Source organism: Manis pentadactyla, chromosome 7 (genome assembly GCF_030020395.1).
Source record: "Manis pentadactyla isolate mManPen7 chromosome 7, mManPen7.hap1, whole genome shotgun sequence".
NCBI classification, from domain to species: domain Eukaryota; kingdom Metazoa; phylum Chordata; class Mammalia; order Pholidota; family Manidae; genus Manis; species Manis pentadactyla.
The window spans coordinates 76,811,549-76,836,626 of NC_080025.1; the positions used below are offsets into that span (position 1 = coordinate 76,811,549).

At 34.3% G+C, this 25,078-nt stretch overlaps 1 protein-coding gene across 5 annotated transcripts in view; it reads left to right on the forward strand.

Moving 5' to 3' along the window:
- Positions 1-25,078, forward strand: part of VPS50 (VPS50 subunit of EARP/GARPII complex) — a 132,400-nt gene that overhangs the window by 39,608 nt on the left and 67,714 nt on the right. For 3 of the 5 annotated variants that reach the window (XR_005023483.2, XR_005023484.2, XM_036879228.2), the window contains exons 10-13: positions 2,607-2,649; positions 3,977-4,075; positions 5,513-5,653; positions 17,888-18,020. Coding sequence is in view for 1 of the 5 variants with exons in the window: in XM_036879228.2 (XP_036735123.1) it covers positions 2,607-2,649; positions 3,977-4,075; positions 5,513-5,653; positions 17,888-18,020 (416 nt within the window). In the remaining 4 variants the exon portion in view is untranslated. The remainder of the gene's footprint in view (positions 1-2,606; positions 2,650-3,976; positions 4,076-5,512; positions 5,654-17,887; positions 18,021-25,078) is intronic. The other 2 variants (XR_008998488.1, XR_005023486.2) reach the window with 1 other exon arrangement.

The window sequence follows — 25,078 nt, forward strand, 5'->3', positions numbered from 1 at the left end:
TTAGAGATCTTAATTTTTCTAGTAAGGAATCAATGTCACACTGTTGATTATCAAATAATATAGTTTTGTTCACTCTCAGTTTTTGCTAGAAAATATAATCTCTAATGCCCGACTTAATCAAAAGTGTGCTTATGATACATAGAATTTGTAGCAAATGGTCTAATTCCTCTGGATATTTGGACCTTTGTGTGCTTGAGACCATCCAAAACCAGGTACTTGTATTATTACTGGTTTTACTTTTTTGACAAACTGCTTCATATCCATCTATGTATCTGTATCTGTGTATACCACATCACTCTGGTGTTACCTTCTCAGCTTGCACTAGAAGGCCCTATAAGAAGCAAATGCAAGGAATCCATGAATCCACTACTGTATATTCTGTAAGGGACTTGCGCTTTAGATGATGAAAAGTCATTGTCCCTTTTATCAAGACTGGCAAATTTTTCTCTCAGAACTTAATGCCAGGAAAAATTATTTTGTCTCTTTGTTTGTTTTTTTTTCCCTTCAGTTACTGGTATGTTTTGATATTATGGACACTGAATTTTGTAGTGTGGCTCTCCCTATTTGCTTTGAGGGTCAAATAGGACTTTGAGAGTTAAATTTATAATCAGATAATAGTTGTAAAAACCTTGTATAATTTTGGTGTACTAAACTACATTTTCCACTTGTTCTTACTATTTTAGTTATTTTTTGCCTTTATCTTGTTAAAAGCTTTCTCTACAATTTTATTGATTTTGTTAGATGTCACAGATTTTTTTCAGTAATCAGATATTATAATTCAAATAATGCCAGTCTATTTCTTGTCTCTCTTTTTTTTTTTCAAACTGACCTAGAGAGAAATAAAGGGAACAAAATCAGGTTCCGTCACATATTCTAAGTGTATAACTCAATACATTTTTGTATAGTGAATATAGTTGTGTAATTACCTCCTAGAAATAGAATATTTCTGGTACCCCCGAAACTTCCTTCATGCCCCATCCCAGTCATTATTCTACCAGGGTAACCACTGTTCTGGGTACCAGGGTAAACATCTGTCATTAGGTTAATTTTGTCTATTTTGAACTTTGTATAAGTGGAATCTTATGATATGTATTTTTATACTGACTTATTTTGCCCAATATTATATCTTTGAGGTTCAGTTGATACATTTTTATTGCTGTAGTATTTCATCATATAAATATATTACACTTTATCCATTTAATTTTTCATAGACAATTTTGTTGCTTCAAGTGTGTATTGAGTTTCAGTAGATGTTATAGCTTTCCAAAGCGGTCATTGTCAGTTTCTCCTTCTTCCATCATTGAATTGAGTGTTTGATTTGCTCTGTATCCTTGCCAACATTTGTTGATCTGTATCTGCCAACATTTGTTGATGTCATTTTTAATTAAAAAAATATATTTTTAGCCATTCTGTTTGTTATGGTGTCTTAATGTAGTTTTAATGTGCATTTCCTGAATGACTAATTGAGGTTCCTGTTTACATTTCACCCTTGAATAGCATGGGGGTTAGATGTGCCGACCCCCTGTACAGTCAAAAACCCCCATATAACTTCTGACTGCCCCAAAACTTAACTACCCTACTGTTGACCATAAGCCTTACCAATAATGTAAACAGTTGATTAACACATATTCTGTGGGTTATATGTATTAAATACTTAACAATAAAGTAAGCTAGAAAAGAGAAAATGTTATTAAGAAAATCATAAGGAAGAGAAAGTACATTTACACTACTGTTCTGTGCTTATTGAAAAAAACACCCACATGTAAGTGGACCTGTGTTGTGCAAGGGCCAACTGTGTATGATTTTATAGATCTCCTTTGCCAGTTCTATTTGTTCAAGTCATTTTTCCTTTATTTTTGTTCTGTTGATCTGTTTATGTACCCTGTCAGTACCACACCATCTTTATAATAAGCCATTACCTATTTTAGTATATATTTCCTCCAACATTGTTCTTCAAGATATTCTTGACTATTAACGGCCCTTTGAGTTTTCACATAAATTTTAGAAGCAGCTTATCAGTTTCCACAAACAAAATTTTGATTAGAATTTCAGTTATTCTAGGAGATTATTTTGGTGAGAACTGGTATTTTAACTATATTGAAGATTTTAGTCTCAATATATACCTTTACAAGGTATATACCTCCATGTATGTGAAGTCTTTTTTATTTTGGCTCAGTTATAAATTGTGTATTTATTAGATTTATGTATTTGGTTTTTTGAAATGGTATTTAAAAAAATTTCATTGTCTAATGCTTTGTTTTTAATAGATATAAATTAATTTTATTTTTGAAATTTTACTTTTTATCTATAGTCTACTTTTTATCTTTGAAACTTGGTATCATTTTAAAATTCTTAAATTCTTAGTTTATCTGTAGATTCTTTAGGAATTTCTACCCACACAATCCTATTGCTGCTAGTAATGACTTTCTGTTTCTTTTCCTTTTATTTTTCTTGCCTTGTTGCACTGTCTGTAGAATTAGCAGTGTAACTTACTGCTCATAGTATTGATCTGTGAATTTATTATTTTTTTCAGCCAGCATGTATTTAATTAGCGCTTGATTTGTCTGTTTTTAGATAGAAACAGATAACTCTGTTTTATTTGATAGTGAACTGAATTCAAAGCTGCAAGATACTTTAGAACAAATTGAGGTAAGAAGGATTACCATAAGTTAAATGGCTTTTTCTACTCAGAGGTTCTTGAGTAGCAAAGATGCATTTTATGTTTTGACTTTCATGTGACTACCGAAGTTCTAGATTACTACACTTTATTTGTTGTTTTTCACCTGGAATATCTGTGCATGGTCAAATTAATGTTAATCTGTTTTAAATTCAATAATACTTTTGCAATTACAAAATCTGAGGACAGTATTTGAAAATATTACTGTATCCAGAAAGATCCCCAAATACCTAGTCATAGGTATGTTCTCATGTAATATAGCCAGAATACTTCTACCAAATGGTAATTATATTTTGACTATCAACTACTCATTTTTAGTTTAGTGAGTTAATTTATTTAATAATAATTATTAGGTGATAAAAACCATCCTGAATTCCTAAACTGCATAATAGTGTTTTATACAATTCATCAAAAATGTAGAAACTGGAAAGGAGGTGAGCATGAAATCTTGCTTTTCCTCCTACATTTATTCTGAATTCATTTCTTCCCTTGGCAGTTTTAGCAAAGCAATGTATTCATTTTAATAAATTTAATAAGAAGTATTTGGTTTCTTCTGGTATTTTATTTTATTCTTTTCCTGGTAAGAGTACTTACAAAAGTTGTGGCTGGACTCTAGTGACCCTCTGTGAAGGTAGTTTTGATTATAAATGCACTTATTTACTAGTTGTAAGAATGACAACTTATTTGGTAAACCTAAAGATAACCGCTTTGAAAATCCCTTAAGTAAATAAACACCTGAATATTTTTAATGAGGACTTTAAAAAAAAACTCAGTACTTCTTTACTCTAAATAAATAGCATTATTCTGTAATTATATAGAATATCATTATTTTAAAATAAAATCATTGAAATAAAAATCTATAAAGTTGGTGCATGTAGATACAAAAGTCAATGTAGTTCTGTTGAGAATATTATTCAGGGATTACAGAAGGATTGCTTTATTTTTCAATAGTCCTCCAAATTCAGTTCATATAACTGTAAGTTTTAGCAGATACTGGAGGAAACGGAAATACAAAAATTCCTTTATTAACTGTTATTCTTACTTTGTGTCCCTTTGAAGCATGAGGCATGAGTTTTTGGAAACTCACATATTAATAGCATCTTAGTAAACTTGATTATAATTGGTAAAATGTGAGAAGTTTTATTTATACTTAGATTTGTTTTGAATATTAAATCCAGTGTGGTAGTAAATGTGTTTAGATACTAATTAAAAGTGAGAAATTAATATTAATATTTTCTTCTCATTGCCTTGAAAACATAATTCCTTAACCACCTCTTGCCTCCTCTTTTAATTATATAGGAACAGTTGGATGTAGCTCTTTCCAAAATCTGCAAGAATTTTGACATTAACCATTACACTAAGGTTCAACAAGCTTATCGACTTCTTGGAAAAACACAGGTTAGTTTTGAAAGGATGTTTGCTTTTTTCTTAGTTATGAGTCTTTTGATCTTCATAATTGCTTAAGTCTGAATATTGCTAATGTAGTGTCCTTAAAAAGTTTCATTTGATGGAGTTTTTATGCTATATTAACAGTAGTAACATGATTGTTCACATAGTTTCAGAGTGTGCGCAGTGTGATTAAAACATTAGAGAAGGTTACTTTGAACTATGAAAAGTTTGTCAGGTTTAATATTTTCACAATTTTATGTGCAAATTTAAAAAAGTTTAAGATAATTCAATGGGAGAGGATATGTAGTCCTTTGCTTCAGCTCGAAGCCTGAATGAGAACTTATTAATTTGGGGCTTCATAGTTCCTAGATGGGCTGGGATGACTTCCTCAAAGTGGTATGTAAAAACTGTGCGTTGTGTACGTTTGTCTGCAAAATAGTTCCGTTGCATTTATCAGATTTTTTCAAAGGATTATACTATCCCTGGAATGTCCTCAGCTACTTACACAGTGCATGATTCTTGCTGCTTTAGGGCTTCCTTGAAAAACTTGAAATAGGGGCCATGGTTTGAAAGTTAATTGTACCTTTTGCATGTATGGGATTATATATTTATGTATAAAACATCTAAACCTGATAAGCATGTTTTCTTCCCTTAAATGGTTTCCTGTCTTTAATTTAAGACATTACCAAACTATTTAAACTACTTATATTTTCAAATCTGCATAAACAAATTTGGTTGTTTATTGTACTTTATTAGTTTTCATGTCTAAGCTATACCTAGGAAAAATACAAGAAGGAAGACATTTGGTAATTTTGAGGGACATGTTTAAAGACCTTTAAAATATGATTATAACTTTTGGTTTTCTCCATTATCTGAATTCTTTTACTTCTTAAATATTGATTAGTACCTACTATATGCATTGCCCTAGGCATCTGAATATAGGCCCTCATGTATCTTCTAATGAGGGAGATAAACAAACAGTAAAAAAATAAATATGATATAAGGTGGTAAGAAGTACTATAAAGAAATTTCTATCAGGGTAAGTGGGTAGAGTGATGGAAAAAACTGATTTAAGATAGTCAGTAAAGGGTTCTCTGAGAAGGGGACTATTGAGAAGCATCTTGAACAACATAAGAGAATGATGGCAGAGGGGTCCAAAGGTGTGGTTATGCATGACATGTTTGAGAAAGAGCAGGATGGGTATCAATCATAATTAGAGAGCAGCAGAGTGTTCGTGATTCAGATTTATCTTTAGCATTAATGATGTTGTAGTTATTTAAAGGGTTATTTGTAAGTAATCATACAATTATAATTCTGTGAATAATAGTGATCTTTGTGCTGTAGTAGCTGTAATTGGTAAAGATTTTTCTTATGTTTTTTCAAATTTGTTGAAATTTATTTGTTTTAATAACATGAAATTATGTTGTATGTTTTCTCTTTCCATAGACAGCAATGGATCAACTTCATATGCACTTCACCCAAGCCATTCATAATACCGTGTTTCAGGTTGTTCTTGGTTATGTGGAACTGTGTGCAGGAAACACAGACACAAAATTCCAAAAGCTGCAGTATAAGGATCTCTGTACAGTATGTAGTAGCTTCATTACTGTTCATATGTCTCTTAATTTTAAAATTCATATCCATTTTTCTTAGCACATACTGTTTGATTATGCTACTAAAATAAAAGCAAATTATTTTTGCCCAAAGTTTTTTATCTCCCATATTATTCTGTTCCTTATAGAGAAACTGGGAGATTCAGTCACACAGATAGTAATGGTTGATAAGATGGTACAGATTTGTGCAGTACAGCTGCTTCCAAATGGACTCTACCCAAATCTAGCTTCTTTCACCCTTTTCTCTCAGGCTCTTAATTCTTTTCTGTGGTTGCATTGAAGGGGCTTCTAGGCACCTTCTTGCTGTTTTTCTGTTCTCACTTTCAGTCTGTCTTTTTGTGTGTATAATGCTGTTTCTACAGCATCTGTAACCAATTTTTCTTCTTTCATTCTTGAGGAAACATACGTCTGTAGGTACTATAACCACAGGTGAGAAGTGAACTGAGTCAGGCTGTTTTAGAATTGATCCTGCTGATAGATTGATGTAGAGTATGAGGAAAACAACGATGAACAGCTAGGAGAAGGGTGGTGCCGTTTGCTTTTACAAGGAATACTGATCTGCAGTGGAAAAACATGAATTCTGTTTGATACCTCTTAACATTCAAGTGGATTTGTAGAGGCAGCATTTGGATATAAGAATCTGAGGAGATGAGAGCTAAAGATACAGCTTTGGGAGTTATCAGCATCTGATTATGTTTAAAACCGTGATACTGGAAGAAGATTGGGTAAATGAGTACAGATAGGGAAGGCGTGAGGGCCCTGGGCCTTGTGACGTTCAGAAATTAGGTAGGGGAGGAGAGACCAGTATAAGAATCTGAGAAAGAACAGCTAGCTGGGTGGGAGGAAAATAGGGGATGGTGGCTTTACAATATCCACAGAAGGTAGTGTTTCAAGAAGAATCAACCGTAAGCCTATGTCACATGTTTCTCAGAGTCTGAATAAAGGGATATCACAGAATTGAGCACTTGATTTGACAATATGGAGATCATTGTTGACCTTGATGTCTTTACTTTTAGCCCCAAAATGTTCCATGTCTCTCACTGGAGACTTCTTTTTGCTAATGTCAACTCAGAAAATAATAGTTCTAGGAAGTAGATATCTATTCTTTATTGTAATATGCCCAGGAATTAGTGTGAAATTAGCTAATCATCCTTCTTCAGTGAGTTTATTTGTTGAAAGTTCTGGCTTATATGTCCATTGGGAGCAGTAGAAATACTCTTAGTTGAGCTAAACAAATATTATGGAAGGATGTGATTATATATGACTGATTAAGGATTAAGTTAATGATCACAGTGGATGGTGGTTAATATAGCTAAACAGTATATTTTAAAAATCACTTCATAAGTCAGGACTCTCATAGATTTTATGATTCTGAACATCAAGTATGATATAATTGAATAATTATATTTTTAAATATCCAGTTTTAAGTACAGCCATCACTTGATAAATTTCAATGATTTTTGAAATGTATTGTTTCATACTTGTGTATTTTCTTGGGTTAGTATATATTTTTAAGTTAAATATATAAACTTTTTTCTTTTAGTGTTGCTGTCATTAATAGTTAATTTAAGTGGTAAAACAGTTTATTACAAGTTAGTGATTTTTTTCTGTTAAAACAGAAAATAACTTTTAATAATTAAAGCATTTAGACAAAATAGGCTTTTGTCCTACAATCTTCTTTACTTTGGTTAAATTTGGGGTGTTTGTGTATGTGTGTAGTGTGTTTTGTTACTGTAAACTTTTATATGTTCTTTAAAAGGCAAAAAATATTTGTGCTCATGCTTCTTGAGAAAGTCCTCTGTTTATTTACATAATATAAAGCTAAAGTTGTATTTAGCTTATAAATTTTTATGAACAAAAATTTATGTGTAAGGTGTTTATCATAGCATTATTTATTTACTTACTGGAATTTCTTTCACTTTTTTCTTAAAGCTGATTGTAAATAACCTGAAATAATTGTGTTTATTTAAATTATCCAGTAACAAAGGGCTTATCTTTCTTGATTTCATCTCAAGTAAATTCTTGTTAAAATTACTCGCAGTAAACATTTTGTACTTCTTTATAAAATCATTCATAATGTGTAATAGAAGGTGAGGTACAAATAATTAAATTAAGGACACCAATGCATTATTAGTATACTAGACCTTAGTCATAGAAAACACCCCCCCCCTACACACACACAGAACAGCAGACACATATATTCTTATTTATCCAACACAGTTGTACAGTTCTCGTTTACATTCAAGCTGTGCTGAAACCTTAGTTGAAGTAGTTTTGGTTTGAAGTGGTAAGAATAGTAGCAAACTTTGATGATGGCCTCATGGAGAAATTTCTTCTGAGGAGAGGATTTAACAGAATTAAATATAGTAGATTCTTTATGTTGAAAGAATAGATTTAGAGGAGCTGCATAATGAGGTGAACAGTGTGATGCATTTTAAGGGGGCCTATTTTCTTTGGTTCTCTTCTGGATTAAAATATTAAGGAAGTTCAGAAATGACCCGGGTCTCTTAGAAGTATTTAAGTCACTCATAGTCACTGTTACAGGCTAACAGGGATGTGCACATCTCTGTGAAACCTAAGTTTTACTCTATTTTATAATGATTTATTTTATAATATTGAGTCATATTTGACATGTTTCAACTAGGTAAGATTAGGAAGAAGTTATTTCTTATCAGATTTCTTTAATTTATTTTGATGAAAGATGTGAACTTTTTGTAACTGAGCTGTAAATGAAGGTGGTTAGCTCAGGAGAAGGACAACTGGAGGGAACTTTTAGAAGTTTAATAAATAAGCAGATGGAAGGAAATGTAAATACGTTTTCCTGGTGAGAGTATATATTAAGGATCTGGAATGTCTCAACTCAGGCAAAAATGTAATTCTTGAAAGAGCTTGAATTAGAATGTAAGGTTCTGAGTTTTTCAATGTGTGGCAATTGGGTATCATTTTAGCCCTGATTTAAAATAACTGATAATAATTATTGAGGATGTCCTAACATGAGAGCCTCTGTGACAATGGAATGTCAGCTAAGAAAGAAGCAACAGAATCATCGGGAGATACTGCTAGAGTGTTGAGTGTTGATTGGTAGATTTTGGAAGTGGAAAGAAAAAACCCAGGCATTTGGGCAGTTGGTTTCCTCTGTACAGCAGCAGTATTTTGAAGGAAGTCTTCAAGCATAGACAGAGTTTAAATACAACATTAAAAAATGAAATAATAATATGGTACACTGACCAGAGTTGTGAGAGGGATGGAGTTCCTATAAATGGGAAACACTTGTTTCCTTTAAATGGAAAGAGATTGGAAATGAACAAATACAATCATCTGCGTGTTCTTACTCATAGTAATATTTTAAACCACTCGCAGATATCAGTCTATTACTAAATGGGTTAGTATGAAATTGAATGAATTATTTTTTGTATATCCCTTTACAGATAGAGCTGGGGCAAAATTAGTGTTCTGTTTTTATTTACTCTGGTAAACAGAAAATTTCAAAGTTCTCAGGCCCAGCGGCATCCCTTCCTATCATGAAATTGTGGCTACTTGTGTCCTCTCACCATTGCTCTGTGTTTCAAAGTTTAGTTGGCTCTGAGCTTTTTGAAATCATTTTGCAATTGAATATACTTGCTTTTCTTTCTTTACTAAACTATATGTTCTAAATGATTTAATTAGAAACAACTTTCTTTGTACAGTTTTATTTTTCAGTTTGGTTTCCCTGTTTTTCTTCACTGTACTGGTTTACAGTTTTTAGATCAGTAATTTAAGTTCTTTTTAGAACAAGTACATAATTTTGAAGCTCAAATAAATGACTAATCCTCAGCAGCAAAATTTTCAAATGACAATTAAACCTTATTTCTGGATGGGGCCAATGTAAAAGGGCATAGTAATCATTTTATTTTCCCTAAAGATGTACCCTACATGTTTTTACCAGTTCATGGAGAGATTTTAAAGACACCAAGTAAAAGCTCTTTTTTTAGGGACCTTGTAGAGAAACCCTTTGTACATTATTTGAAAGTGTATGAAGTATGCATCACTAAAAAAATTGTTCAACATTTCTTTGGTAACTTGAGTTTCCCTGGGGAGGTTATTTTAAGATGCTAGATAGGATGTTATTGATGAATTTTATGATAATAGAGCTGGCTAAGCTGGCTGAGTTTTCCCAGCCATTTTTCAATCATTCATTTCCAAATGATCTTAATGAGTTTTGAGTTTTCTAAGTTCTGTTTTTGAAATAACTTGAAAATATTGGAATACTTTGGGGAAATTTGTAGTTTTTCTTTTAGGAAAATCTTTTTGAAATTATTTCAATATGTGTTTTCTCAAGAGTGTGGCACACTGGAGATATTTTGTAAAGTTTTTGACTAAATTGGATTTTCCTCTCTGTCTCTGATTGCTGTGGTGTTGACACATTTCAAATTTAAGTTAGGCAAGAGGAAAAGAAAACCAGCAGGAGCACCTTCTCTGTGCTATGTGTTTTCACAGGTTCTTTATATGCATCCATCATAAAAAGACAGACTAAAGCCTGGTCTGATATTCTATTCTTCTCAGCTCTAAAATTTTTCTTCTTGTAAGTAGTGTCTCTTGGTTTTGAATTATAATTCAATGTCAGCTTTTGGGGGTCAATCGATAACTTTAGTAAGATCTCTGTTGAAGATACAGTTTATTTTTATGTTTGTATAGAAACCTAAAGACAAATCTCTCTTTTGAGTCAGAAATGTGTTTCTGTTCTAAATCTCAGGGTACTTTGTTGTGAAGAATTAATATATTTTCTCTTATCAAATAGTGTGAGAGTATACAACTCTCTGCCTGAAAATTCAGAGCTAAACTTAATATTCATATGTGGCAACCATCTTGTTTTGGGTTTTCTATAGAATTAGCTGTCTCATTCTCCTTTCTTCTGTTTTCTGACTCAAACTAGTGTTATATGTTTGCATATCACTCATTGTCTTTACAGTTAGATAATATAGATTATGTAAGTAGTTGCACAAAGTTAAACGATCATTAAGTAATGATGTTCACTCTTAAAAATGTACATTTTAAATTATACAACTAAAGCAATTGTAGGAAAATATTGATAAGCCAAAAGAAGAAAATAAAAATTATTTCTACATGCAAAATTGGTTCTTTTAATGTACATACAAGCAAATAGCTTTTAAAAGTAGGGTTATGTCATACACACAGTTTTATGACTTTCTTCCCACTTGCTTTGTTGTTAACAATTTTCCATTTCAGTCAGCATGCTACCCTCATAACTTAATGGTTTGACAGTATTTCATTGTGAGATCCTATGGATTAATTAACCAGTTTCCTATTCTTAGATGCTTAGGTTATTTCCAGCTTTTGTCATTATGAACAACACTGCAGTAAATACTGTTAAAGCTAAATCTTTGCACACATCTTTAATTATTTCCTTAGGATAAATGAGAAGTGAAATTGCATTGTGAAAGGCTTTGCATTTATAAGGGTTTTGGTTCCTATTACCAGAATTGCCCTCTAGAAAGTGTGTTTCAGTCTACACTCATCAGTAGTCTGCTTTTTATCCCTTTCCCTGAGCACATGAATGCTGATTATTTTGCATTTAATAGCTTAGTTGTCAGATACCAGACAGTAGCATATCAAGAATAATTTATGTTGTTTATCACTCTGGAATATTTAGGATGTGAAGGAAATTAAATTGGGACATTTCATTGATTATTGCAGTTAACTTGGTTGATTTGGTTGGTAGGTGAGTGGACCTTTTTTTTTTCGTACCAGAAGCTACAGATTTGAACATTTTGTCAGAGAGAGTAACTGTTTCAGTTTGAGGAGCCATATTATTTGCTGGAGTGCTTAATTAGGTCAGTTTTAGAATAAGAATTCAGCTGTCAGATTTGTTCTTATCACATATATGTATCTCCCACCTAATTTTGTTATGTATTTATTATATGCTGATTTCTAAATAAAGTAAAATAAAAAGTAGGTTTTGGTAATTTTTAAAATTCAAAATTTAATGGTCAAAAGATAAAGTTTACCCATCTCTTACTTTTTCCCTGTCATTTGCTCTCTGGATTGTCAAGAATGGTGAAGGGTCTGAAATTCTATCCTACTTGTGAACTAGCAAGCTGACCTGTACCATTTCATAGAGCTGGTAGAAGACACAAGATTCAATTTCCTTAGCACTGTGACTTGCTGAGTATAAACCAGTACCCTTGTCATTACTCAGCTTTTGCTAGTCAAGTAATTAGTTAAGCTCAGCAAAGATAAATAAGGCTCTAAGGAGCGTGTAACTTAGTAAGGTCACATTAATTATGATCAGAGGTAGAATAAGAAAAATTCAAATAACATAATGTGTCAATGGGGTCAATATAATTCTTGCAGGGATGTAAGGAAGGCAAAACTATATTGTTGTAAGAGGAGACTACAACTTTGAGTTTGCCTTGGATTTCAGCAGGCATGATGTATGTGGCTAGGTCCAGGCATACAGAGGAAATATCCTGAGCAATGGCGTGAGAGGAGAGTATAGGGCAGGTGAAAGGAGCAGTGTGTTGTAGGCTTGCTGTAAGTGGATTTCGGTATGGTGATTCGGTTGTTCTAATGTATCCTGGGACAAATGAGTGCCTCTACTTTCGGCTGTAGTTATCTGGTTAACCAGCCTTCCCTCTCTTGGCTGGAAGTGGAGAGGTTTTCTAATCACTTGAAACTGGCTCAAGAGTGGCAAGGCCTCTCAGCTGCCCAAATCTAAGAACTCTTAAAACTAGCAATGTAATTTAGATGGCTGGGTGATTTTTGTGTTTGTAATGGGGGGTGGATTGCAGGTAAACATGAAAGAGGCAACCCATATATTCTTGAAGTATTTTAAGACTTGTTTAGTTCTTTGAGGTGTCTCTCTATGTGAATATTTTCTCAAATGATTAATTAAGACTTGCATTGCTATTATAGATAAGTGATAAGAACAGAGAACTGGAATACAATATGGTGCTCCTATGTCTTGATATTCCTGGTCTTATAAAAAGTGAATCCCCCCTTAATCGAGATTTGAACTGAGTTGCAGTATTAGATATTTAGTAACCTTATCATTTAGTAACGATGAGGTAGGCAGATCTAGGAATCTCTAACATGTGTTTTGTGAAAGTAAAACTGAAATTCATAGTGGTTTACTGTCTCCGGGCATGTGACTGGTAAATTGTGGTACTGGAGCCTTCTGGGACCCAAGAGTTTCCAGTTCCTTGTGTAAGCCTCTTTCTGTTAGTGCTCTGCTGGTGTGAAGAAGAATTGATGTCTGAATGGAGGTTTCATGGGCTTAATTCAGAAACTCTGAAACTCTTCTTGGCTTGTCTTTTATTTTTGAAAACTTAGGCAATTATTTTATTTGTTGACTTCTTTGAATCTCTTTTGTTATAGTGATAGTTTACCCATGTTTGTGTACTAAGATTCTCTATTTGAAATTTGGAGGTTGGTGGTGATTTTTATAAATTAATGAGAGAACACTAATGGCAAATTATTTTAGTGATGAGGTATTAAAAACATGAGAAGCATTTGTTGCTGTGAGAGTTGGTATCAGTTGGTTGCATGGTATAGGCAGAAGTGGTTTCTGGAGTCCAGTTTTTCAATAAAATGACTGTTATTGCCAGCATAGTCTTCAAGTACAGAGATGAACATATCTGGGCTTAAGTGTAATGAAAACAGTATTTTTTATTTATCTCACCTTCCCTTTTTTCCTTGAACTACTTACTGTTAAAGTATTTAGTACAAGATTCTCTACATTTGTTTCTATTTTAGGACATAAATTTGGGCAAGAATCATTAATTAGTGCTCAGTATATCATAGACTTATGTTTGTACATATGAACATATTTGAAGATAACAAAATTTGGATTCTTTTGGGAGACTTTTAGGCATGTGTAAGTGGTTTAGCTAGACCTGTGAATTATTTGCCCTTGAATCAGTTTGGTGAGAAAGCTTGCTATAATGTCACTAAATAATTTCATCTTTAAAAATAAGTTACATACATGTTTATGTATGTATATCTCATCCAAACCCATTAAAATTTCAGCAAATCAAGAGGTAACACAGTTAAGAACCTCCTTTTCCTCAAGTAAATAGGCAAATAATGTAGCTAGACAGTGGTTGGGTGGAGAATAGAAGGTAGTAGTTGCAAGTTTCAATTTTCTGGTTTGTTAAACTGTGACAAGTTTAATAAAAATTAATTGATGGACTATAAGAGAATTATTTGTACAGTCATAATTTTTCTGTGGGAAAAAAATAAGACTAGCAAAGTTTTTCCTTTCATCTACCAGGAAGAATGTTGGGATATAATTAGATTAAATTTATTTGCATAGTATAAATACAAACTTATGCCAAATTCAGTATATGAAAGTTTAAAAAATTAATTTGTATGAGAGTACTTTTAGTCAGGTGAATGTTTACTGAGTTTTAGCCCAGAACATTTTTGTGATTTTTGCTTTTCTTTGCCATCTGCTTTTAGCATTTTCTTGATCTTGTTTATCAGCATTTGTTTTTATTATGTGTTTGGGGTATTAGAGACATGTCAGGTGTAATAATGTATAAAAGTAAACCATGGAAAAAAATTCATTGTAAAGGTAGTAATTATAAAGGTAAACATGAAAAATTTTTTAAAAATTACCCAAAATTATGGAATAAGTACAAAAAAATTTTAAGTTGATCTCAGCAAGCCGTATGTAAATCTGCATAGCTGTTCTAATTCTTCTGTAAATAGGTACTTAGAGCCAATTTGGCGTATTCAGGGAAATGTCCCTCTCCCCAGCGTGCCTTCCACTTCATCCCCCTCTTATAGGTAACTAACAAGTTTTTTCTTGTTTATCTTCCTTGTGTTTATGATTATAAGCAAACAAATACATTTTTTTTCCTGTTTCTATGACAAATATATATGTAACATTAAAATCTTTCCCTTTGTCATACATGTATGTCAAATGAAAGGGAAATTTTTTTTAATTTAAAAATTTAAGAAATGAATGTATCCGCTTGTTATTTTTCACAGTTGCATAGTGCTCTTTTGTGTGTATGAATGATTGTTTACTCAACCTAGCTCCTGTGTTAGGATATTTAGAGCCCAATATTTTCAATTAAAAATAATCTTTGAATGACATTAATGAACAACACTGCACAAATAACATTGTGCATATATATTTTTACATTGTTTGCAGTATATCTTCAGAATAAATTCTTGATGATGGGATTGCTTTATCAAAGGGAAAATAACATGTTGCTTTGTTAAACAATGTTGGATTCTCTTCTGTAGGGCTGTATCATTTTGCATTCCCACCAGCAGTGTCTGAGAGTACCTGTTTTTTCCCACAGCTTTGCCAACAGAGTACATGAGGTGTCAAAGATAAAGCCAGACACTAATGAAAGTGGCATGGACAGATTTGTTAGTAGTATACTGTTGCGAAGGAAAATGAATCCAGATTGAACAGAACTCAACTTCCATATGTACAGAGGAGACTGGGTGTGTGAAAGGGAAAATAAGGGTGTAGGGAGAGGAGTGAGCTGGGGCTCAGATGCAGGGAAGTGATGCAGTTAACAAAAACCAGGAAGCAGGGATGGTTGGTCCATGTGAACCCCATTTGGGTTTGCTAACTGGGACTTATGGAAGTTAGGCTCCTACCCTCTCCCTCAGAGACTGAGAGGTGACGGCCCTACTTCAGGTGTTGGCTGGAGCAAATGGTGAGTTTTTTGGCAGCCTTGAGTTTTCTCAGGCAAGCACTTTTAGGGCAACTAGGGTCATCCTAAGTATGTGGCCTTGAGTTCTTTAGTGCTCCGTTCAAGTCTTTGTAGGCCAAGATCGAGGCCAAGTTGAGAAGAGAGCTCAAAGAATCTTGGCTGGAGTTTGGTCAAGGAGAGAATGTTGGTTAATTTTAAGATTTTCGCTCATCTGATGGGTGAGCATTTGTATCTTACTATAGTTTTAGTTTACATTTGCCCTATTATGAGTGAAGTTGGACGTGTTTTCTTATGTTTGAGGGCCATTTTTCTATATGTTTGTGAAGTGCCTTCTTCCCATTTTTCTGTAGGATTTTTGGTCTTTTCCCCCGAACTTCTAAGAGTTCTTTATAAATGTGGGATGTTAAACTCTTTGTTGTGATATATGTTGTGAATATGTTTTCAAATTTGTTGTTTGTCTTTTGACTTTGCTTTTTTTATTTTTTGCCATGCAAATGCTTTTTAAAAATTTTTATGTAGTAAAATTTACCAGATTTTACTTTTATTATCTCTGAATTTTGAGTCATTTAATTTGAAGCCTTTCTGTATATCAAGCTGAGAGAAGAATTAACTCATTTTCTTCTACTGCTGGTATAGTTTTTTTATGCTTAGCTCTCTTATCCATTTGAATTTATTCTTATGTATGGTATGAAGAGTGGGTCTAGTTTTGTCTCTTTCCAACTGAGTATCCAGTTGCCCCAACACTATTTATGAAAAGGACTGTCTTTACCTCAGTGATATGAAATGCCATCTTTATCACATACTGTATTTTTATATGAGGCTGGATCTGTTTCTGGACTTTTTAAAAAATAAGTATCTCAGATAATTCATTAATTAACTTACAGAGAACTGACATTTTGGTGATGTTGTGACATCCTAACCAAGAATAAGGGGTATCTGTCCATTTCTTCATCTACTTTTATGTTTTTCAGGTTTCTTTGTAAAGTTTTGGATCATTTTTTTAAAGTTTATTTCTAAAAATTTAATCTTTTTTGTTGCTTGTATAAATTGAGGTTTCTTATTCAGTGTTTCTTCTAAATAGTTTTTTTTGTGTATATCAGTGGTACTAGTTTTTGCATGGTAATTTTATAGCCTGCTACCTTGCTGAATTCTTTTATTGTTTTTTTTTTATCATTGATTCTCTAGGGAATTATATTCTAAGTATATTATTATATCACTTGCACATAGAAATAGTTTTATTTCTTCTTTTCCTAGTCTTTTGCTTTTGTTTTCTCTAGTCCATTTGCATTGGCCAGCACCTCAGAACATCCATTGTTCATTAGGAGTAGAGATAGTGGGCATCAATTTTTGTCCTGTTCCTGACCACAGTGGGTATGCCTTAAAGATTTCTTCATTTTAAGGGAATATTCATACAAAAGTGTATGAGTTACTATTAGGAATGGCTGTTGAATTTTGTCAAAAGGTGTTTTCAGCATCTGTTGGGATATTCATTTGGTTTACCTCCTTAGAACTAGTAATATAGAGAATTATATCAATAGATTTTATAAGATTGAACCATTTTACCATTCTTGGTATAAAGCCTACTTGGGCAATCTGACTTGCAGAGCTCAACAACCTCATTTTACTAGTTGAGTGTCAGAGATTTGACATAAAACATTTTGAAAGAAGAATGACTGCTATACCAACTGTGATATCCTGAGCATTGATCACACAATAGCTATACTTGCTACAGCTTATTTCTACTAGTTATTTACGTTGGAGGGTTTACACTAGAGTCTTATTAGTCAGCATCTTATCAGCAAGATCATTTGCGGCAGATTGGTTACAAACTGAAGAATGCTGGGAAATCTCAAATGATGGAGCAAATGCTCATTACGATAGATCAGCCTGCAAAACAATATAGGCAGTCACTCTACCTGTAGAGAAAAGGGTTAAAATCACAAACTGAGTTTTTCAAGGGATGGCAGTGGAAAAAACTCCATGCATTTCCATTAGGGAGAAGATTTGGAGCCACATGTTGTTTGATAGCCGTGTTAAGTAAAAAATTATTTAAAAATTTTATTATCACATATGGAATATCAATATCCATTTGATTTAAAAGAATTTAGATCTTGTCAAAGGTACTTAATTTATACAACTGAAATAATTGTATTGTAAAACTGACCTCCTTTTTATAAGTTGTGGCATAGGTCCAAGGATGATAAAGCTGCATTTGCATGCCAAGGAGCATGTCTTTGAGGAACATTTGGGGAATTTTGCAGTATTGTTTATGAGAACACTTCTAATTCAGTAGCATATGAATTTGTAGTAAAATTTTATTCATAACATATGGACTGATATTCCTAATGAATACTAAAAAGTCATGTTAAAATGAGAAATACTGAACATTTTCTTGTCACTGAATTTTTTCTTTAGATAAGTCAGTGGAAGACACTTTCTTATGTCTAATGCTTAAAAGAATTTGATTAATAACATTTTATTTTGATTAGAGTAAACATGATAACTTGAAAGTGGGCTCTTCTCATTTTCTTTAGCATGTTACACCAGACAGCTATATTCCATGCCTTGCTGACCTCTGCAAAGCACTGTGGGAAGTTATGCTCAGCTATTACAGGACTATGGAATGGCATGAAAAGCATGACAATGAGGATACTACTTCCACTTCTGGTAGGAAATTATTTTGTTTTAATAACTGAACTGTGAATATGCCATATTTCTGGAGTAAGGAGAAAGAAAAGGGATAGCCATGCTTTTAGAATTTCAGGGACTATAGTGACAGAGGTTAAATGCTAACTGAAGAAAGTGATTCAGCTAGTATAAAAGCTCAATCACCTTTGGGGATGAACTGCACCAAAGGACTTCTTAACCTACTAGTTTCTAGGAATGTGTCATGATGACCTTAGGACTTAATTATTAAGAAAGAGCTTAAAAAAACATTAGTTGCAAACTAGGTAAGATATTGGTTTGTCCAAATTTACTGTTAAATTAATGCTAAAGTTCAATATTAAATCTATTTACTATTTTTCAAGTTATACAAATAAAGCCAAGTTCTAAGAATTAATAATTATACTGATATTTTTCTTCCTGAAAATGCAACAAGACCTAAATTTCCACTAAAAATATTTAAACTATTACTCTTTCAATGGAAAAAAGCAACTTTAAGTGATTGTGGTACAATCAGCTAAATAAAGAAGAAATCTTTGAGAAATTAAATAGGCATTATATTTAAATTACTTCAATTGTATAATTATGTTATCTTTTTATGTTTTTTATTAAAGTATCATTGATATACAATCTTATAAAGGTTTCACATGAACAGCATTGTGGTTTTGACATTCACCCATATTATCAAATCCTATCAGTGTAGTAAGATGCTGTAGAGTCATTACTTCTCTTGTCTGTGCTGTACTGCCTTCTCTGTGACCTACCTATGTTGTGATTGTGAATTATAGTGCCCCTTAATCCCCTTACCCTCCCCACTCACCGTTCCCAACCTCCCCTTTGGTAACCACTAGTCCCTTCTCTGAGTCTGTGAGTCTGCTTTAGTTTTTTGAGGAACCTCCATATTGCTTTTCACAATGGTTAAACTATACATTCCCACCAGCAGTGTAGGAGGGTTCCCCTTTCTCCGCATCCTCGTTAGCATTTATTGCTCCTAGTCTTTTTGATGTTGGCCATCCTATCTGGTGTGAGGTGATACCTCATTGTGGTTTTAGTTGCATTTCCCTGATGATTAGTGATGTGTAGCATCTTTCCATGTGCCTGTTGGCCATCCAAATTTCTTTGGAGAAGTGTTTGTTCAGATTCTCTGCCCATTTTTCAATTGGGTTATTTGTTTTTTGGGTGTTGAGGTGTGTGAGCTCTTTCTACATTTTGGATGTTAACCCCTTATCAGATAAGTCATTTTTGAGTATATTTCCCATGCTGGAGGATGCCTTTTTTTTCTACTGATGGTGTCCTTTGCTGTACTAAAGCTTTTTAGTTTGATGTAGTCCCATTTGTTCATTTTTGCTTTTGTTTCCCTGCTCAAGGAGATGTGTTCAGGAAAAAGTTGCTCATGTTTATATTCAAGAGATTTTTGCCTATGTTTTCTTCTAAGAGTTTGATGGTTTCATGACTTACATTCAGGTCTTTGATCCATTTTGAGTTTACTTTTGTGTGTGGAGTTAGGCAATAATCCAGTTTCATTCTCCTACATGTAGCTGTCTAGTTTTGCCAACACCAGTTGTTGAAGAGGTCTGTCTTTTTTTCCATTGTATATCCTTGGCTCCTTTATCATATCTTAATTGGCCATATATTTGTGGGTTTACATCTGGGTTCTCTATTTTGTTCCATTGATGTATGGGTCTGTTCTTCTGCCAGTACCAAATTGTTTTGATTCCTGTGTCTTCGTGGTAGAGCTTGAAGTTGGGAAGTGTAACCCCCCAGTATTGTTCTTCCTTCTCAGGATTGCTTTGGTATTCAAGGTCTTTTGTGGTTCCATATGAATATTAGAACTATTCTAGTTCGTTGAAGAATGTTGTTGGTATTTTGATAGAGATTACATTGAATATGTAGGTTGCTTTAGGCAGGAAGGCCATTTTGACAATAGTAATTCTTCCTATTCATGAGCATGAGATGTATTTCCATTTATTGGTGTCTACTTCAGTTTCTCTCATGAGTGTCTTGTAATTTTCAGAGTATAGGTCTTTCACCTCCTTGGTTAGGTTTATTCCTAGGTATTTGATTATTATTGATACATGTGTAAATGGAGTTTTCCTGATTTCTCTTTCTGCTGATTCATTGTTAGTGTATAGGAATGCAACAGATTTCTGTGTATTAATTTTGTATCCTGCTACTTTGCTGAATTCAGTTATTAGTTCTAATAGTTTTTGGTGGCATTGTTAGTGTTTTCTACATGTAATATCAAGTCGTCTGAAAACAGTGACAGTTTAACTTCTTCCTTACCAATCTGGATGCATTTTATTTCTTTGACTGCCATGGCTAGTACCTCCAGTACTATGTTGAATAAAAGTGGTGAGAGTGGGCATCCTTGTCTTGTTCCTGATATTAGAGGAAAAGCTTTCAGCTTTCTGCTATTAAGTAAGATGTTGGCTGTGGGTTTGTCATATATGTCCTTTATTAAGTTGAGGTACATACCCTCTATACTCATATTATTGAGAGTTTTTATCATGAATGGATTTTGAATTTTGTCAAACACTCTTTCAGCATCTATTGAGATGATCCTGTGATTTTTGTCCTTTTTGTTGATGTGGTTTATGATATTGATTTTCAAATATTGTACCATCCTTGCATCCCTGGAATAAATCCTACTTGGTCATGATGGATAATCTTTTTGATGTGTTTTTGAATTCAGTTTGCTAGTATTTTGTTGAGGATTTTTGCATCTATGTTCATCAGGGATATTAGTCTGAAGTGTTCTTTTATTTTGTGTTGTCTTTGTCTGGTTTTGGTATTAGAGTGATGCTGGACTCATAGAATGAGTTTGGAAGTATTCCCTACTCTTCTACTTTTTGGAATGCTTTAAGAAGGATGGATATTAGCCCTTCTGTAATTGTTTGGTAGAATTCAGCTGTGAAGCCATCTGGATCAAGAATTTTGTTCTTAAGTAGTTTTTTGATTACCAGTTTGATTTCATTGCTGGTAATTGGTCTGTTCAAATTTTCTGTTTCTTCCTAGGTCAGTCTTGGAAGGTTGTGTTTTTCTAGAAAGTTGTCCATTTCTTCCACGTTGTCCAATTTGTTAGCCAATATGACAAATGTAATTTGTCATAGTATTTTCTTTGCATTTCTGTGGTATTTTTTGTGATTTTTTAAATTTAATTTCTGATTCTCTTTATGAGTGTGCACTTTCTTTTTTTCTTGATAAGTCTCACTAGGGGGTTATTTTGTTTATTTTCTTGAAGAACCAGCTCCTAGTTCCATTGATTCTTTCTATTGTTTTATTCTTCTCAATTTTATTTATTTCTGCTCTGATCTTTATTATGTCCTTGCTTCTACTGACTTTGGGCCTCATTTGTTCTTTTTCTAGTTTAATTAATTGTGAGTTTAAACTGTTCATTTAGAATTGTTCTTGTTTCTTGAGGTAAGCCTGTATTACTGTATACTTTCCTCTTAAAACTACCCTTGCTGTATCCCAAAGGTTTTGGTATGTTTTTATTTCATTTTTGTCTTTTTGTCTTCATATTTTGCTTGATTTGTTTTTATTTGGTCATTGATCCATTGATTATTTAGGAGCATGTTGTTAAGCCTCTGTGTGTTTGTAGGCCTGTTTGTTTTCTTTGCATAATTTATTTCTAGTTTCATACCTTTGTGGTCTGAGAAGCTAGTTGGTACAATTTAAATCTTTTTGAATTTATTGAGGCTCTTTTTGTTGCCTAGTGTGTTAATCTGTTCTGGAAAACATTCTACGCACATTTGGGAAAAATGTGTGTCCTGCTGCTTTTGGGTGGAGTGTTCTGTAGATTTCTGTTAGGTTCCTCTGTTGTAATGTATTGTTCAGTGCCTCTGTCTCCTTATTTTCTGTCCAGTGGTCTGTCTGTCGGTGTGAGTGATGTGTTGAAGTCTCTTAAAATGAATGCATTGTGGTGAAGGCAGGAGCCTAGTAAACATAATGTTCTGCATGTAATTGTAGATAAATGATAACAAAAAAAAAATTTTCAGGAAAAAAAAAATGAATGCATTGCATTCTATTTCCCCCTTTAATTGTGTTAGGATTTGTTTCACATATTTAGGTGCTCCTATATTGGGTGCATGTGTATAATGGTTATACCCACTTGTGGGACTGACCCCTTTATCATTATGTATTGTCCTTCTTTGTCTTGAAATCTATTTTGTCTGATAAAATTATTGCTATTCTTGTTTTTTTCTATTATTTGCATGAAATATCTTTTTTTCATCCCTTCACTTTTAGTCTCTGTATGTCTTTGGGTATGAAATGAGTCTTTTGTAGGCAGCATATAGATGGGTATTGTTTTTTTATCCATTCTGCAACTCTTGTGTCTTTTGATTGGTGCATTCATGGGTGATTATTGATAGATATATACTTACTGCCATTGTAGGCTTTAGATTTGTGGCTACCAAAGGTTCAAGGATAGCTTCCTTACTATTTAACAGTCTATCTTAAATCTCTTATTACTCCATTTCAAACACAATCTAAAGATCCTTTTTTTTCCTCCTTTCTTTCTCCTCCACACTTTGTATATTTGGTGTCATATTTCTGCACTCTTTGTGTATCCCCTGACTAACTTTGTGAGTAGTTGATTTAATTTTGTTCCCTTTACTGTGGGTTTATTTTCTCTGGTGACAGCTATTTAGCCTTAGGTGTATTTCTGTCTAGTGCAGTCCCTGTAAGAGATCTTGTAGAAATGGTTTGGTGGTGGTGAATTCCCTCAACTTTTGCTTATGTGGAAACTGTTTAATCCCTGCTTCAAATTTACGTGATTATCTTACCGGGTAGAGAATTCTTGGTTGGAGGCCTTTCTGTTTCATTACATTAAATATATTATGCCACTCCCTTCCAACCTATAAGGTTTCTGCTGAGAAGTCTTCTGATAGCCTGATGAGCTCTCTTTGCATGTGCCCTTTTTTTATCCTCTCTGATTGCTTTCAGTACTCTGTTCTTGACCTAGATCTTTGCCATTTTAATTATTATGTCTTGCTGTTGTCTTCCTAGGCTTCCTTTTGTTGGGTGATCTTTGTGCTTCCATGACCTGAGTGTCTATTTCCTTCCCCAGATTGGGGACATTTTCAACAATTATTTCATCAAAGAGACTTTCTGTCCCTTTTTCTCTCTTTTTCTTCTGATAACCCTTGTGGGTAAAATTGAAACATTTCCAGAATATCTTGCCTGGCTTTAGTATATCTGCATATCAATAGGCGTTCAGAGGTGGAAAGAAGTATGATGGCTTTAGTGCATTTGCATCTTTCCTCAGGGGTAGAGAAGTTCATCTCCATATCAATGGGTGATTACCTGGGCAACTGAGGTCTTATCTGTACCTGAGAGGTGAGGGGGAGGGCCGGTGTGGCTGCTGGAGCAAAGAAGAAAGACAGCCTGGAACTGCAGTTTGTGAGCAATAAACGGGTTTTAAACTTTATTTCTCCCTTTGACTGATTTTAGTTTTTAGGGGTATTTTACCCCAGGATTTCCTTTCCCTGGACTTACACTCCCTTTGACTGATTTTGGTTTTTAGGGGTATTTTGCCCTGGGATTTCCTTTCCCCAGACTTACAGTTGGCCTAGTCAGCAGGGTTCCTGTGAACCCGAAATCTGTCATAATGGGTGTGACCTTTGGGAGGGCCGCCCCTAGAAATGATGGGGAGAAGTGGTGCTCGTGCCGAGGGACATGTGTCTACACTCGTGTGGTCGTGGAGGTGCCACAACCGCTGCTGGCCACGTCGACCCCAGCCCATGGCCTGAGCCTAAGGCTACTGCTTCTGCCACTGCTGCTGCTCTTGCTGCCAGCTGGTTCCTGGCCACAACCATGGAAAGGAGAAGTCCAGGTCACCTTGATAGAGAAGCAACTGGCTGCTGTGTACCACGGCTTGCTGGTTATAGAGCCCATCACCGGAACAGCTCCGACCAAGGTAATAACCTCCTATCCCATCACGGGGTGGGTGCGAGACTGGACCCAAAGGCCACGGAGTGGCGTGGCACAGACACCTCACAGGACAATGTGGGCCCATTAGTGTGGCTTGTCTTTCACCTTTGAAGAAGTCATCCGAGCCCGGAAGGAGTGCCTTGCGCGTTGTGCAGATCAGCAAACCACCAACAGGGGCCTAGAGCGTCTCTCTGCAGCCTATGGTTGGTCGCCAGTTACTGAGAGCAATTGAGGTACCCACTTTATTGGACATGTGTTGCAAGGATGGGTGCAGCAATTAGGAGTAAAATGGATGTGGCCCTGGACATTTCAACACATGGATCGGTGATGGCTGGCTCTTCTGGCACCTTGGGGAAAAGGCCTGGAAGCTGGCCTTCTGTGTATTCCAGCAGAATATAATAATAACAGCAATATGTAATAACAGCAAATTGGCCCCTGACAATCACGGTTATTTGCTTCTACGGTTTTTGTGTCCTGAATGCGCCCCCTGGCTGCAGCTGCTGCGTGATGGCTGGAATGGATGAGTTTTGGACTTAATCTGCATGGGACTTTGAACCTAGCTGTATCCTCTGGCTTGAGAATTATGATTGTGTTGCTGTTGTAAAGAAAGGCTTGACTTTGTCTAATGTTTGGCAAAAGTTTTGTGAGTAATCTAGCATGATTGTTAGGAATGAGTAAACAAGTGTAGAAATGTATTTTTGTGCTTAGTGAGAGATTGTGCTGTAAAGTAACCTAGCTGAATCCTCTGACTTGAGAATTATGATTGTGTTGCTGTTGTCAAGAAAATAATGTTTAAAGAGAGGCTTGACTTTGTCTAATGTTTGGTAAGCAATCTAGCATGATTGTTAGGAATGAGTAAACAAGTGTAGAAATGTATTTTGTGCTTAGTGAGAGATTGTGCTGTAAAGTACATTTACTTGATCTGCATAGGCTGAATCCTCTGGCTTGAGGATTATCAAGATTTTATTGCTGTTGCTATTGCATGTTACTAGATTGGTCGGAAGAGGGGGATCGACTAAAATTGTAAGGCGAGATTTCTGGAAGGGTGGATTGTGGGTAAAATTGAAACATTTCCAGAATATCTTGCCTGGCTTTAGTATATCTGCATATCAAAAGACTTTCAGATG